The sequence below is a fragment of the Pholis gunnellus genome (genome assembly GCF_910591455.1).
Source record: "Pholis gunnellus genome assembly, chromosome: 23".
NCBI classification, from domain to species: Eukaryota; Metazoa; Chordata; class Actinopteri; order Perciformes; family Pholidae; genus Pholis; species Pholis gunnellus.
This window is the reverse complement of record NC_136550.1, coordinates 3979861-3994036: the sequence shown is the minus strand read 5'-3', so window position 1 is coordinate 3994036 and position 14176 is coordinate 3979861. Positions and strand designations below refer to the sequence as shown.

General features: G+C 40.7%; 1 protein-coding gene across 1 annotated transcript; it reads left to right on the top strand.

The window, feature by feature from the left end:
* Positions 1-200: 200 nt before the first annotated feature.
* On the top strand, positions 201-10418 carry slc12a10.1 (solute carrier family 12 member 10, tandem duplicate 1; the record flags this gene model as incomplete). The annotated part of the gene is made up of 27 exons (XM_079184585.1): positions 201-304; positions 678-834; positions 971-1099; positions 1194-1269; positions 1764-1859; positions 2237-2376; positions 2936-3046; positions 3143-3254; positions 3375-3505; positions 3591-3675; positions 4409-4566; positions 4718-4825; positions 5050-5173; positions 5371-5472; positions 6210-6365; positions 6473-6572; positions 6689-6800; positions 6953-7087; positions 7372-7478; positions 7654-7736; positions 7876-7944; positions 8503-8607; positions 8693-8804; positions 8996-9082; positions 9448-9583; positions 9864-9931; positions 10280-10418. 27 exons carry the CDS (start codon positions 201-203, stop codon positions 10416-10418), a joined length of 3042 nt encoding a protein of 1013 aa, XP_079040711.1.
* Positions 10419-14176: the final 3758 nt, after the last annotated feature.

The following is a 14176-nucleotide window of genomic DNA, read 5'->3' as shown; positions in this document are numbered from 1 at the left end:
TATTTGACGAGTTGGGAGTATGAATGTGTCCAAGTGAGACCAATATGACTTAGTAACAGTTAGTTAAAGACGTGGTCACTGTTAGAGGACCAAGGTGGCATCTCATCATTTCTGTAAAAACAAGTTTTCTCATAATTTGCTCATTATATTGTCAGCCCTTTTTACCCATTCTGTCTCACAGGAATCAGTGAAACGTGCCGATGGGGCAGTTCACATCCAAACGTGATGGGTTGCCCTCGGGTGAAGTTAGAGATGGTAACCTCCAACTTCCTCCAACCATTGTTGTCTCGGACACGGATTCAAGGTTTGTGATGTTTGCTGCCGTGTCCATTTTCACTTTACAAATCAAATTTAAATTGTTTTCTTTAAATTAGGGCCCAGCTTGGCAAAACTGTCATATCCTTTATTCCATATTGAAGTCATTGTCTTAGTTTCTTAAACTAAAACTCAGCTCGAATGAAACCAACAAAAAAAGTCATGAAGATAGTATTTTAATGCCTGCAAAGCTTTTTCTGTCACATCACACTACTTTCTCAGCTTCTAGCAGCATCTAGTGGCCATTAAAGGGACTGCAGCTTATGACAATTGCAAATTACCTTGAACATTTACTGCATTATTTGCTGTTATTTTTATTTTATATACATATATATATATACATTTTTTTTGTTATCCAACAGTGCATCAGAGCACCAGGGCTCCAGGATGGAGCTGCGCCGATCTTCCGTCTACAGCACGATAGACCTGGTGCCACAGCTGGAGCATTATGCCAGCACACTGCCAAACCGCCAGTCGAGGAGCCGTCCATCTCTCGAGGTTCTCCGCAGGACTTTTGAGGTTAGTTTTCCATCTCACAGCAACTTGCATCTTTTAACTTAGCAGACCATTGCTGTGAATATATTTCCACTCACACCACCATTATCATCAGGCTATTTAAAAATGTTTTTCACTGTATAAAATGTATTTTTCTCAGGAGTCGGAGGCGGATATAGAGGTCCCCAATACAGACTCAGGAGTTGGCAGTGCTCCATACGGAGGAAATGAAGAATCTCCAGCTAAGGGGAAAGGTCCTGTTAGATTTGGCTGGGTGACTGGAGTCATGGTGAGCAAACTTGTATTTGAATGTAGGCTAAATAACATTTGACATATCTTAACAAATATTTGACTCAGCTGTTTTTATCGTACTTTCGTCACAGGTTCGTTGCATGCTGAATATTTGGGGAGTCATCCTGTTCCTCCGCCTCTCGTGGATCACATCTCAGGCCGGCATTTGTGAGTTCATCCATCCCTCCGTACATTAGTCCCTTTCACTCCTCTGTTCTGTGGCTGTAACACTCCATCGCGTCACGCTCGCACTCTTCTATGACTTTAGTTGGTTTACCTTTACGCATTATGTTGCATGAGAATAGTGTAAAACCCTGAAGTTGTTTTTTCAGTGGTCAGTGATGACTATAACTGATTCACCACCTCTTTCATGTACATTACTTACAGTACTTGTTTTCCACCTTACAAAACGCTACAACCAACAGACACTGATCGGGCCTGCCGGCCTACATACATACTTACTGTTTTATGGTAATTCCATGTCATACAATATCTAAAGCTTCTATAGTTGAGGAGGTGCATGCGTGTAAAGTACATCCATCTGGTCATGTAGAGGCCAAAAAGTAGCAGTAGCAGGCCTTTCTATGGCAAAGATGGAGAAACATGCCATGAAACCTCAAACCTGATAGTAATGGTGAATAACTTAATTTGTCTCATCTCAGTGTTGACCTGGCTTATTGTCCTGATGTCTGTGATGGTGACCTCAGTAACTGCCCTCTCCATCTCTGCCATCGCCACCAACGGGAGGGTGACCTCAGGTCAGTCACTTGCTGTGTCTCAAAGTCCAGGCAAAGCCATGCACTCCATAGAGTGCTGAGGTTTGAAAACATCCGACATAAGGATGCCGGCAGTAATGTGTTGGTTTTATCCAGTGTATGAACATTTGTTCATGTGCTAGATGTGTGATGCACTTCTATTTTTCACAATTAAAATTAAGTAATTGGACCTTCAAAAATTGGAAACTTGTATTTGAACTCAAACAGATTGAATACAAAAGAACAAAATGTAAATTTATAACATGATAAATTATTGAATAGTATTTCTTCTTGCCCCATTTTAAAACTACTGATCTACAGTAATCTATGATAACCTTGTCTCTGTGTAACTTTTTTTTTTGACTGAACATCATTTTCAGGTGGGGCGTATTTCATGATCTCTCGCTCTCTGGGCCCTGAAATTGGTGGTCCAATTGGGGTTGTGTTTTCCTTCGCCAACGCCCTGGCCTGTGCACTCAACACCGTTGGCTTTGCAGAGGTGGTCCGTGATTTAATGCAGGTAATTATGGCTCGAAAAATTGATGCGCGATAGTTCAATTTACGTAACCCATGAGTTGTTCAGATATTTGACAAGGCAAGAATCCCATGACACCTTTCTTATTTTCAGTTTACCATTTTAGCTCTCTAGTGAGCTAGAAACAAAGCTTTCTTACTCGCCATCTTCCTTCTTTTCTTTTCTGCCATGTTTATCTAATCAATAAGGTAAACGTTTTCATCGACTAGTAATCAGGTCAAGCAAGATGTTCAAAATTGCAGCGACATCTAGTGTTTAATCTAAGAGGTGCAGTGTAAATACAGTACAATTTATTGGAAATATGCTCAAGCCATATTCTAGTTTATTGTAATAAAATTTAGAAACGGGCAGCGTGCTGCAGTTGGACCACCATGTATAGGAGAATTTGACAACCTGAAATTAATAAATGAGTATTATAATATGAGCATGAACTCAAAAACATTTTAAGTGATATGCAAATCCCCACAAGATTTACCCAAACTTGAATCTACATGCATACACTTCATGTTTGGTTTCTTGTGTTCATTTGGTTGTTTTAATGTAGGAGTTTGGTGTTGTCATGGTCGATTCGATCAATGACGTCCGCATTGTGGGCGTGATCACGGTGACTGTTCTTCTGCTCATTTCATTGGCTGGAATGGAATGGGAGTCCAAGGTGAGCACCTCCTGACACATCTCACTTTATTCGCCGACTGCCTTTTACTCATATGTTTTTGCTTTTCTCCTTCTCTCATTTGTCTCCGTCTCTCAGGCCCAGATTTTGTTCTTTATAGTTATCTTGGTTTCGTTTGCCAACTTCTTGGTGGGCACAGTCTTACCCGCCACTCAAGAGAAACAAGCCCAGGGCATCTTTGGATACCGTAGTATGTTCAGGCTTCTCGGGACACACTGCCTTTTAATACATCATTTCATCCTACGTTTTAAAGTGTATATCTTTAAGTTTATCAGAGAACAGTAGAGGTTTTTTTTTTGCTTGTCACCAGGTGATATCCTCATATCGAACCTGATGCCAGACTGGAGAAGACCTGAGGACGACTTTTTCCAGATGTTTGCCATTTTCTTCCCGTCCGCCATTGGCATCCTGTCTGGAGCCAACATCTCTGGAGACCTCAAAGTATGAAGAGAAAGAATGCAGATACTTTATTTTTACATCACAGGAACCAACAAATTATTGACCCGACTACGATTTCCTTTTGCAGGACCCTGCTACTGCTATCCCAAAAGGCACCCTCATGGCCATTTTCTGGACTACAATCAGCTATATAATTATCCCTGTAACTGTTGGTAAGCTACTCATTCAACATTGCTTTCATATTGAATTGGTTTGCTTCTTATTTGGTTTGAGTTAATTGTCTGAACTGGTGGGGATTATCTGAGGTGCTTGGTAGTTTGGGAGGAGAGACAGAAGACATGGGGGCCTGAGGATTTAACACTCATATTTAGGGCAGGCGGCCGTGGCTCATGGGGGGTAGAGGGGGTCGTCTGGTAGGTTGGTGGTTTGATCCCTGGCTGCTATATGTGTCCTGTGCCGAAGTGTCCTTGAGCAAGACACAGAACCCGTAATCGCTCCCCAGGTGCTTCACAGTAGCCCACTGAGGTCAACCTTTCTTAATTCATAATGGTGCCAATATAAAGTCCCTATGGCTAAGCAAACACCTCAAAAACTAATCATCAAAGTTCTCTCTCAGGTTTGATCTTTTAACCATTAAAACATCCTGTTTGTACTGATTACATCCCTTTATAGTTGACGATACTTTTCTTTTCACATTCTGAATTTGCTAATGATGCCGTGACAGTAAACTGTCAAATACTTTTTTTGTTGGTGTTTAGTCTACAAAGAATCAATCAAGATGTGAAAGAGCTATAAGTAATCATGGAAGTTGTGAAAAGAGTGCTTTAGCCAACTCATCTTGAATGTCAAAGTTTCCAGAAACAAAACAAAAAAGGTGTCAAGTTCTCCGTCTGAAATAAAACATTACATCAGGACGATAATGTTTACATCTTCATCCTCCTCCAGGGTCATGTGTGTTGCGGGACGCCTCCGGTAACATGAGTGACATTCTGCCTGGAAACATCACCGACGGCTGCGTGGGTCTGGGATGTAACCTGGGCTGGAACTTCACAAAGTGCATCCAGTCGCAGTCTTGTGAATATGGTCTGGCCAACAATACAAAGGTATCAAGTTCACAGAACCAAAATATGATTTTAACCTTTTTTAAATAAAAAAACTCTGGTTTGAGACTGGTATTGTAAAATAAGCCAGTTTTCAATCTCTGTTCACAAATAGTTATATAGAATATTATAATGTTAATCCTATTCCAACCAGGTACTGGGCCAAGTTTCAGGTGTCTCCTACCTCATCACTGCTGGTGTCTTTGCAGCCAGCTTGTCGTCTGCCCTCGGCTTCCTCGTCTCCGCCCCTAAAGTCTTTCAGGTGAGAAACTGCACTTTTACGTACAAAAATATGCAATTCTGTCATCAAAGATAGCAATGAAACAAGAATTAATAAATAATTAGCTTTGATAAGGAGGATGGTTGCCCCTTTCTGCCGATAAGAAGCCGTTTGCAGCTTGCTTCATATCTACATATGTGTACATGTGGTCAAATATAACACGATGCACAAAATAATGAGCTTATATTGTCTCCCTTCTCTGCCAGTGTCTATGCAGAGACAAGATCTACCCGTACATTGGATTCTTTGCAAAGGGTTATGGGAAAAATGAGGAGCCTCTCCGGGCCTATGTCCTCTGCTACCTCATTGCTGTGGCTTTCATTCTCATTGGTGGGTGCAATCTAATACTGTTGCTCTTTTTTGTTATAGTTCTTAATTAATTCACATATTTGTTTAAATATGCCAACAAGGTGTTTTTGTTCTTGTTAAAATGATTAAGTATTGAAGTAAGGAGACATTTCATAAGTTTGATGACCTTCATCTAGCTCTGGATGCGTTTTTGATTTCGCCCTCCTTCATCGTTGCAGCTGAGCTGAACACCATCGCAGCCTTGATCTCCAACTTCTTCCTGTGTTCCTACAGCCTCATCAACTTCAGCTGCTTTTACGCTTCAATCACCAACTCCCCCGGTGAGTTACCTGTTTGTCATTGCCTTCCAAAACGACCCATGGGAACTGTCCAGTCGCCGCTATGGCCAAGATTTAGACTACGGAAACATTGCGGTCGTGGTTAATAGAAACCAACATGGACTATCTGTAAGAAGCGGGAAATAAACATCGGTCCGCTCAGTCCTTCACTTTGCTGACTTATCCATGTTCTTCAGCCTCCTGCCAAAGAAGTGGCACTTCATGGTCAGTGTACACCAGGGCGCCTTTCCTTAAAACTTTGCTTACTGTACTTTCAGACGCAAGATGTGTTCCAATGCCCATACTACAATATTTATATTCCAGAAAAATGCAGGATGCCAAAAACACTATAGGATGTCCTCCTGTGTCCGGTCGCAATTTGCAGCACGCAAGCTAGCGTGCATGCTTTCATCACTATTCTGACCCACAATCCTCTGCAAAGCCGAAAGAGCAATTAAATGCATGCTGCATGCAACAGTACGCACTTTGTAAGGGGCAGCAGTACGTACTAAAAGTATAAAGAACAAGCTGTATCTCAATCTCAGGACAGTAAAGCATAAAACAAATCTCCCTCCCTTGCACAATGAAATATAAAAAAATAATCGTCAACATGGGTCATTAAATGACGATAAAACGGACATTTTCGTTCTGGTTGCCATATTGGACAGTCGGGTCATGTGAGAGGCCACCTTGCTACACTCGAAAGTCATATTTCATATTGTTGCCCACCCCCCCTTTAGGTTGGAGGCCGTCGTTTCACTACTACAGTAAATGGACAGCTTTGTTTGGAGCTGTGGTCTCTGTGGTGCTGATGATCATGTTCACCTGGTGGGCGGCGCTCACCACCTTCGGCATCATCTTCTTGCTCTTTGGATACGTCAACTACAAAAAGCCTGGTAAGTTCAAAACACACTGTGTGTTCTAAAAGCAACAACCCCTCTCTGCTCACTGTGTGTGTGTGTGTGTGTGTGTGTGTGTGTGTGTGTGCTTTCGGTGTCCTCAGAGGTGAACTGGGGTTCGTCAGTGCAGGCCGGTACATACAACATGGCTTTGTCGTACTCCGTCTCTTTGTCCGGTGTCGAGGATCACGTCAAGAATTTTAGGTGAGTGTTATGTCGTGCATCAGTAATCCTCCTATCACATGTCAGCATACAGTCTGTCTGTCTGCGGTATTTGTCTCATCCGTCTTTGAGCTGGAGTCTGATCTGTGTTCCGTCAGACCACAATGCCTCGTCCTGACTGGGCCACCAAACCAGCGACCGGCACTGGTGGACTTCGTCGGCTCCTTCACCAAACACATAAGCCTCATGATCTGTGGAGACATAATCATGGTCAGTGATATATGAGAGATGATACATATCCTTTATGTTAATAAAGTAGCTTTTTGTCTAAAATGTTTTGCTGGTCATGTTAGCTTGTTTTTACGTCTTTCATTAATTATTAAATCATGTAAAAGACGTAATTGAATTCCCGACCCCTCTAGGAGCAGGACAGGCAGACGCGGCCGCAGGACGCCTCAGATTTGTCGGTGAAGTGGATGAACAGGAGGAAGGTGCGCTCCTTTTACACTCCGTTCACTGCCGACAGCCTCAGAGTTGGAGCTCGACACTTGCTACAGGTGACACGTCTGCGTGTGTTTAAATCCGTGGGAAATAGCTCCAGCTTCATTTGGCACAAAGCACATTAACTGAGTTCATCCCACTTCAAATTCGGATCAAGATGACGAGAAGTTCCATCATCTCATCTTCGCGGTTCTGTCTTTTTCCTATTTATACGTCTTCTCATTTGTTTTGTAGAACACGCCATCTATTGCAAAGTATTACGAACATCTGATCATCCGGGAATACCTGCATAATATCTTTGTCTTTTTGTGGTTTTATTTGTATTTCTTTTTTTTTCAAGGCTTCTGGTCTTGGCAAGCTGAAGCCCAACACTCTGGTCCTGGGCTTCAAGTCAAACTGGAGGGACAGTTCACCTGAAAGCATTGAAGATTATATCAACACCATATAGTAAGTGCAGTTAAATAAAAAGATTTAAATAACTGGCATTGAAAGATTACACAGCTCTCTACAGTGTGAGGAAATATTGCACTATTTGTAAGCTAAAATCCAGCCTCTATAGGTTATTAATTCACCATTTCCATTTTAAAACTCCCATTTCAACTTCCTTCTCTCTTCTCTCCAGCGATACCTTTGACGCCAACTACTGTTTGTGTATCTTGAGGATGATGGACGGGCTGGATATCTCTGACCAGTTAGATTTTGAAGGTTTCAAATCCACACTTCATAATCTCTTCGTCTTTTATTTTCTCTGCATGCTTTTCCTACAACATTACATATTAGTACAACATTCAAAAACAAACAAATAAAAAAGACAATGATGAGGAATGTATTGCCTCTCCTCCAGTGAACCAGGGCTTTGAGCCGGATGAATCTGTTGAAAATGACGACCAACAATCTCCTGGGAGGGAATCGGGTGAGCATAGTATTTACATATGATTTACATACACATATGATTATTTTTTGATATTACAGCAGTCATTCCCAGTGATTGAAATGCAGTAATAATAAAGTACACACTCCTTCCCTTCCTCAGTTACTGATTCATTTCCTTACTGACATGCTCTCAGTCGGTCACACATACCTGACGTCATCACCCTCTACATTTAGAGATGTACTGACACGTTTTATTTTAAAGGGGCCGCAATCAATATGTTTTATAATATATTGAAACATATCAAATGACAATGTGAAAGGTGAACCTACAGAGATGCATCCCCTCTGCTTTACTGGGCTTTATAGTGAGTTTTAGCTCATTTTCAACTCCCCCTGTTTTGGTTCACTCTCACGGCTCTCACCGTGTCGTTTTCGGCTCCAGCGGGAAGCTGTTTTTCGGGAAAGAGCCCTAAAAACCCGCTGCGCACGACTTACTCAGCACCAATTAGCAGACAGACAATGCTAGAGGCTGGCTTGTGAACATAGTCATCATGATTATTGCCCCCCCACCTCACTCTTCCTCCACTTTCTGTTACAGCGGACGACATCTCCGATAGAGGCGACAGTGATCAGAACAAGACGGTGTTTCAGAACGACCAGGGGAAGAAGACCATCGACGTCTACTGGATAGCTGACGACGGAGGTGAGATCTGACAAAGCAAGCACAGCACACGAGTCGACTTGTTGTCAATATGTGTTACAACCAATCCACTTCTTCTCTTTTGAAGGTCTGACTCTGCTGGTTCCTTACCTGCTCACCAGGAGGAAACGCTGGCACCGCAGTAAGATCAGGGTCTTCATCGTAGGAGATGAAGAAAACATGGAGGAAGGCCGCAACGAGTAGGTTTACCCTGTTTGACCTCCTTGGATAAGCGAATGATAATGGGATAATAGTCATGAATAATAATAAATCAACCTTTCCCACAGAGTTTTGGGCGAGCACAAGATAGCTTTCCCGCACTGATGCTATCGTGTACATTATAGATCAGAGTGTGTTTGTGTGCTGACACTTTGACTGTTGCTTCTTTTAGGATGATCGCTCTGCTGAAGAGGTTTCGCTTGGATTTTAACAACGTTACAGTCATGACGGACAGCGAGAGGCATCCAAACGCCAAAAAGTATGTCCACAAAACCCTCGCTGTCATAACATTCACTGAAACCTGAACATTTGCACTGATACAGGAGGGGATCCGTCTGTAATAAAAGGCTGTCATCCTCCCTGTTTTGGGTTTTTGGGATTTTTAACAATCAAATTACAAAGAATGAAAGGCACCATGTGCAGTGTTTTATTTATTTTGACTCTGGTACCAAAAAGTGTTGCTTTCAAGATGACAATCATGGATTCCTCCGCTCCCAAACAAATGCTATAGTCACGTAAAAAATGTTATATAAATTTCTGACTGCTGTTTGTAATTTCAATACATTTTATCTCTATCCTTCATCGCACGCTGACTTCTGTCCTTTTGCTCTTGCCGCCGCTAAGCCTCAGCGGGTTTGTGGACAGTGTCGCCCCCTTCAGGCTACACGATGAACAGCAGGAAGGCGTCTCAGGTCAGGAACTGAGACAAAGCGCCCCATGGAAAATATCGGACAAAGAGTTTGAGGCCTTCAAACTTAAGGTGTGTGTGTGTGTGTGTGTGTACATTCAGGTCAGCTAACATACTGTCGCTGTTGTCATTGGTGTCAATATACAGTATTTATGTATACTATATTTATATATGCATAAATATCCGTTTACATAAGAGGTACTGTCTATTCTTTACCTTTATTTGTTCAACTTTGTTGTCCTTGTTCTCGTGTAAATTGGGAGCAATGAAAAAATATAATCAGATTCTGCTCGGTGTCATCCGCCCTGAAGAAACTCTGCCAAATGTCTCAAATGAATTTCCCCCTTCACAGTCTGAGAGAAAAGTGAGGCTGAATGAGATCATCCGGAGGAATTCTCAACACGCTGCTCTCGTGCTTGTGTGAGTATAGAGTTCACATGATCAGTTCCGTGATGATCAATGACGACATAAAGACTTGGAAATGGTGCTTATGTAATACAAATGACATATTGGGACTCTGCCCCTCTGACTTCTAAGTGGTCAGTATTTCTGATATATTGATATTTTAGAGATGTTCCCCATTTGTTTTGGAGGAAAATGATTTAAAAAAATAAGATATAATTTAGCATTTATAAGCACTACAAAATAACACGTATTTAAGGTTTTACAGAACACTGTAATGTAGCTGTGAGCAGATATAAGGACATAAGTCTTCATTCTTGTGCAGTTTTGTTATGTTCATGTAAATGTGATGTTTTTGCCCCTCAGGAGCCTTCCTGTGCCACACAGAGACTGCACCAGTGCTCTGTACATGGCCTGGCTGGACACTCTGACCTGTGGCCTCCACTGTCCCGCGGTGTTGATACGAGGAAACCAGCAGAACGTGCTCACTTTCTACTGCCAATGAATCCGGATTTTAAGGGATGGACACTAAATTAAGCCACACAAACTTAATAAGTAAGAAAATAAAAATATTCGTGCAATTGGTACCAGCGGAGGGTTAAAATTAAGAACCTCTAATATTTGAACATAAAGAAAATGTGTAGAACGTACAGCGCAAGAGCTCTTATAGGCAATGATGGAAGATAACGCCAATGCAGATACTTGCATTCAAGATTATCTTCAGGACGTCAATGCCATCCTAGTCGGCCACACTCGGCTCCAGCTGCCAGTGAAAGCAAATGGAGAGGAAGAGTGAAGGACCCCTGTGATGCTTCCAGGCAAGAGCCACAACCTGGAACACAAAACGATACAAGACGCACCCAGACCCAAAGAGAATGTCTTTGAACTAGGTAGTAGTCTGAGATCAGCGACAGACTGATTGTGTCATGTATTACAGCCCTGTAGAAGTATCTGCATTTGGTATCTCTCGCCGTTTATCAAGGTTTTTCCTTTAATTTGCCACTCGTCTTTGTATATATAGATGCTGTATATAGTGTTTCTGTTCATGAAATTTAAAAACTAATGAAATGAAGTGAAGGTCTCCAAAAATTAAAAGAAATACATAAATGATTGAAAGAAACTCAAGAACGAGGAATGTACACTCGCACAGGATGTTTCCAAAAATCACTCCCCTTTTACTATATTATAATATATATAAATGTAATATTTGAAAAAAGAGAACTATCCTTGTAGCCTGGATGAACAGTTCATTGAATGGTATTATCGTTATCTCTGGTAGAACCCTGGTCGTATAGTTTCCAAGTGCTGTTAAAGTTTGAATAGGTGTCCCACAGGGGTCTGTTCTTGGTCCTCTTTGTTTTGAGGAATGAGCTTCTCAAAGCTTGCTTGTTTTTGTAAGATAAGTGCTATTTACTAAGCGAAGAGATGATTAGTATCATTGCTATATAATAGCACTATAAGTATAATAAGTAAAGTAGTGTATGAAATCATTTATTTCAATTAGTGCACATTAAAATGGAAAAGTATAGAATCCATGACGTGTGCACTGCAATGTTTCAATGCATCATGTGCACATTGTCGTGCAAGAGGACACCTGTCAGTCATGATGCAAGACGATGACTCATGAATGCCCAAAACCTCAGTTGAATGTAAACTATAATGTCTACTATATAGGGAGTATCGGTGAATACAATGTGTGATGTTGATTTCATACACAGAAATGGTCTGTTTATTCAGAATATTCAGTTTCATTCAATATTCTCAGACTTTCCTTCCATAATGTCAATTTTCCATTCAATTGTTTCATTATTTGTATTAGTTGTGAGACTATTGAATGCAAATTTGAGACTTAAGGCACTTTTCACAGCAGCTATGTTGGCGTGTCACAGCAGGGTGAACAGGTGTAACTGATTGTGTCACCGTCATTCCAGTGAGCCAGCACCATACGAGGGCTCTGGCCCACCTCAACCTGTGTTTACCCTTCAATGACATGTCAAAATGGCTGCTGTGAAAAGGGCCAATTGAGTGAAACTGAAGAATATGAATTTGAAGAATGAGAAGTTTGAATGATGGCAAGACTTTCATTACATGTTTGGAAGTTTGTATTTTAAATGTTATCCAATTATGTGTTTGAATATTAAACAAAGATCATGTACAGCGTTTATTGCAATTTAACTGGGAGAGATGTAACTGATGTAACTTGGTCAACATAGTTACTGAGCAATTAAATGCATAACACTTAATAATTGTTGTTTATTTGTGCGAAGCAGACTTCAACTCTTGATGTTAATGAGGAAACATCTTTTGGATTAAACTTGATCTCTGGCCAATGACTTATTCATGTCTTTAAATAAAAAAAACATTTAAAAGTAAATGGACTGCAGGTTGACTTAAAGCTTTGCTTTTCCAGTACATCGTTTTCTATTTGAAATGGTGAAACGGTGACATCCATGTGACAACCAGAGTCTGTGAAGCAGGAATCAAAAGATGTTAGTTCAGATGTATGATGTGAGACTTAATGTTTGTGTATATTTGCAGAGGTGGACAGTACAATCCAGTATATTCAGTTCTTCTATTCAACCCAGAGCATGTCAAATCTCATTTATATAGCAATAATTGGGGTAATTTAAAAAAAAAAATTTGCATTTTTAAATCTTTATCCTGTTTCTAAATCTTGCATGCTTATAAAATAATCTAATAGAATAAGATTAAGATACGAATTATCTTGCTTGGAACTAAGAGGCCCAAGCGTGTATGATCATGATAATTTGATTTATTTGGAGATTTCACACCACTTCCTACATGTCGATGGTTCTAAGTGGGGCAGCGGTTTAGTTTTTTTTAAAGAGCCATGCAGTGCCTAAATAGAGCACAGCTATGAGTTTATGAGTGGTCTTGATCTTGTTCTTTTCAAGTTGAGTCTTCAGGTTTTGTCTTCTATAAATAATGTACAGTTGGTGAAACATGTACGCAGCCCTCTGTCAGCATTAGGAGATGAATACCACACACTGTCTGATGTCCAGCGAGATGCAAAACAGTACACAAGAAACCACCAGACCATGAGTGTTTCCATGGTAGTGTGATTCAGATAAGAGAACGAGAGGGAAAGATGAGGACTCTTTGGGTTCACTGCAAACCACAGCGTGCACTAATTTGCCTTTTGCAACATTTTCAACAGTCACATAAGAGCCTTCATTCTTCTTGTGCAGCAGTGTTATGCTCATGCAAATGTGATGTTTTTTTCCCAGGAAAAACAGGTCCGGTATCAGGTCAGTGTTCCTTCTTCCTGTGTCGCCTCTATGAGTAGCACTTTGTTAAAGAGAGCTCTGTGGACTTGTATACATGCCTCTCTATCAAAGGGTGAATTCAATATGAAGCCTAAAGAGGGAAAAACAAGAGAAACATCGAAATTATTTGCTTGTTTCCTGCTGCACACACAAAAAGTCACCTGCCATCAGAAACTATATAGGACTTGTGGGAAATAATATTGACACACTTACAATAGTAGGGGCTCAAAAAGAGACAGAACTTGTGTTTTAGTCGTGTTAAACATGGTTAAAAAGAAAGAAAAGCAGCAGTTACGGTTTGCGTAGGTAAAGGAGCAACATGTATAGAAAATGTATTGTGAAATCAGTGTTTATTAGCTGGATTTGGAACAATACAATTTGTATTCAAACACAAACATCAGTAACCATGAAAATAACTGAAACACGTGTTAAAAATGAACAGTGTGAATGTAAACAGCCATTTAAATGTTTGGGTAGTTTAGAATAAATTAGTAAAAATATACTGAACTTGACTTTGGATTTTACAGATTGAATTGTTGGCAATGCGAAAATGTGTATTTTCAGAACAGTTAACTTAAATTTAAAGTATTTTCCATATTATTAGTAGATTTATTTTGGAATGACGCCGTTCTTTCTGCATGTTGGACAGTCAACAGTGTGTTCCTCTTTGTTTACCTGTTACATCATGTAAGTGACTTGTCATCAATGGACCCTTTCTCCTCTGTGATGGACGTCTCCGACTTCTGTATTTCAATATTCAAATGTTGGCATTCAGGTGGTTAAAAGAGAGCAGCTGTCTGGTTGATGTGTGAGTCTTCATCAGTACGTGAGGAGAGACACCAGCGTGAAAAAAAGAGACAGAACGTGTGTTTTAGTTGTGTTAAACATGGTTAAAAAAGAAAAAAGCAGCGGTTACGTTTGTGTAGGTCAGGAATCAGCAACCCGTGGCTCTTCGGCCTGTCTGCTGCGGCTCCAT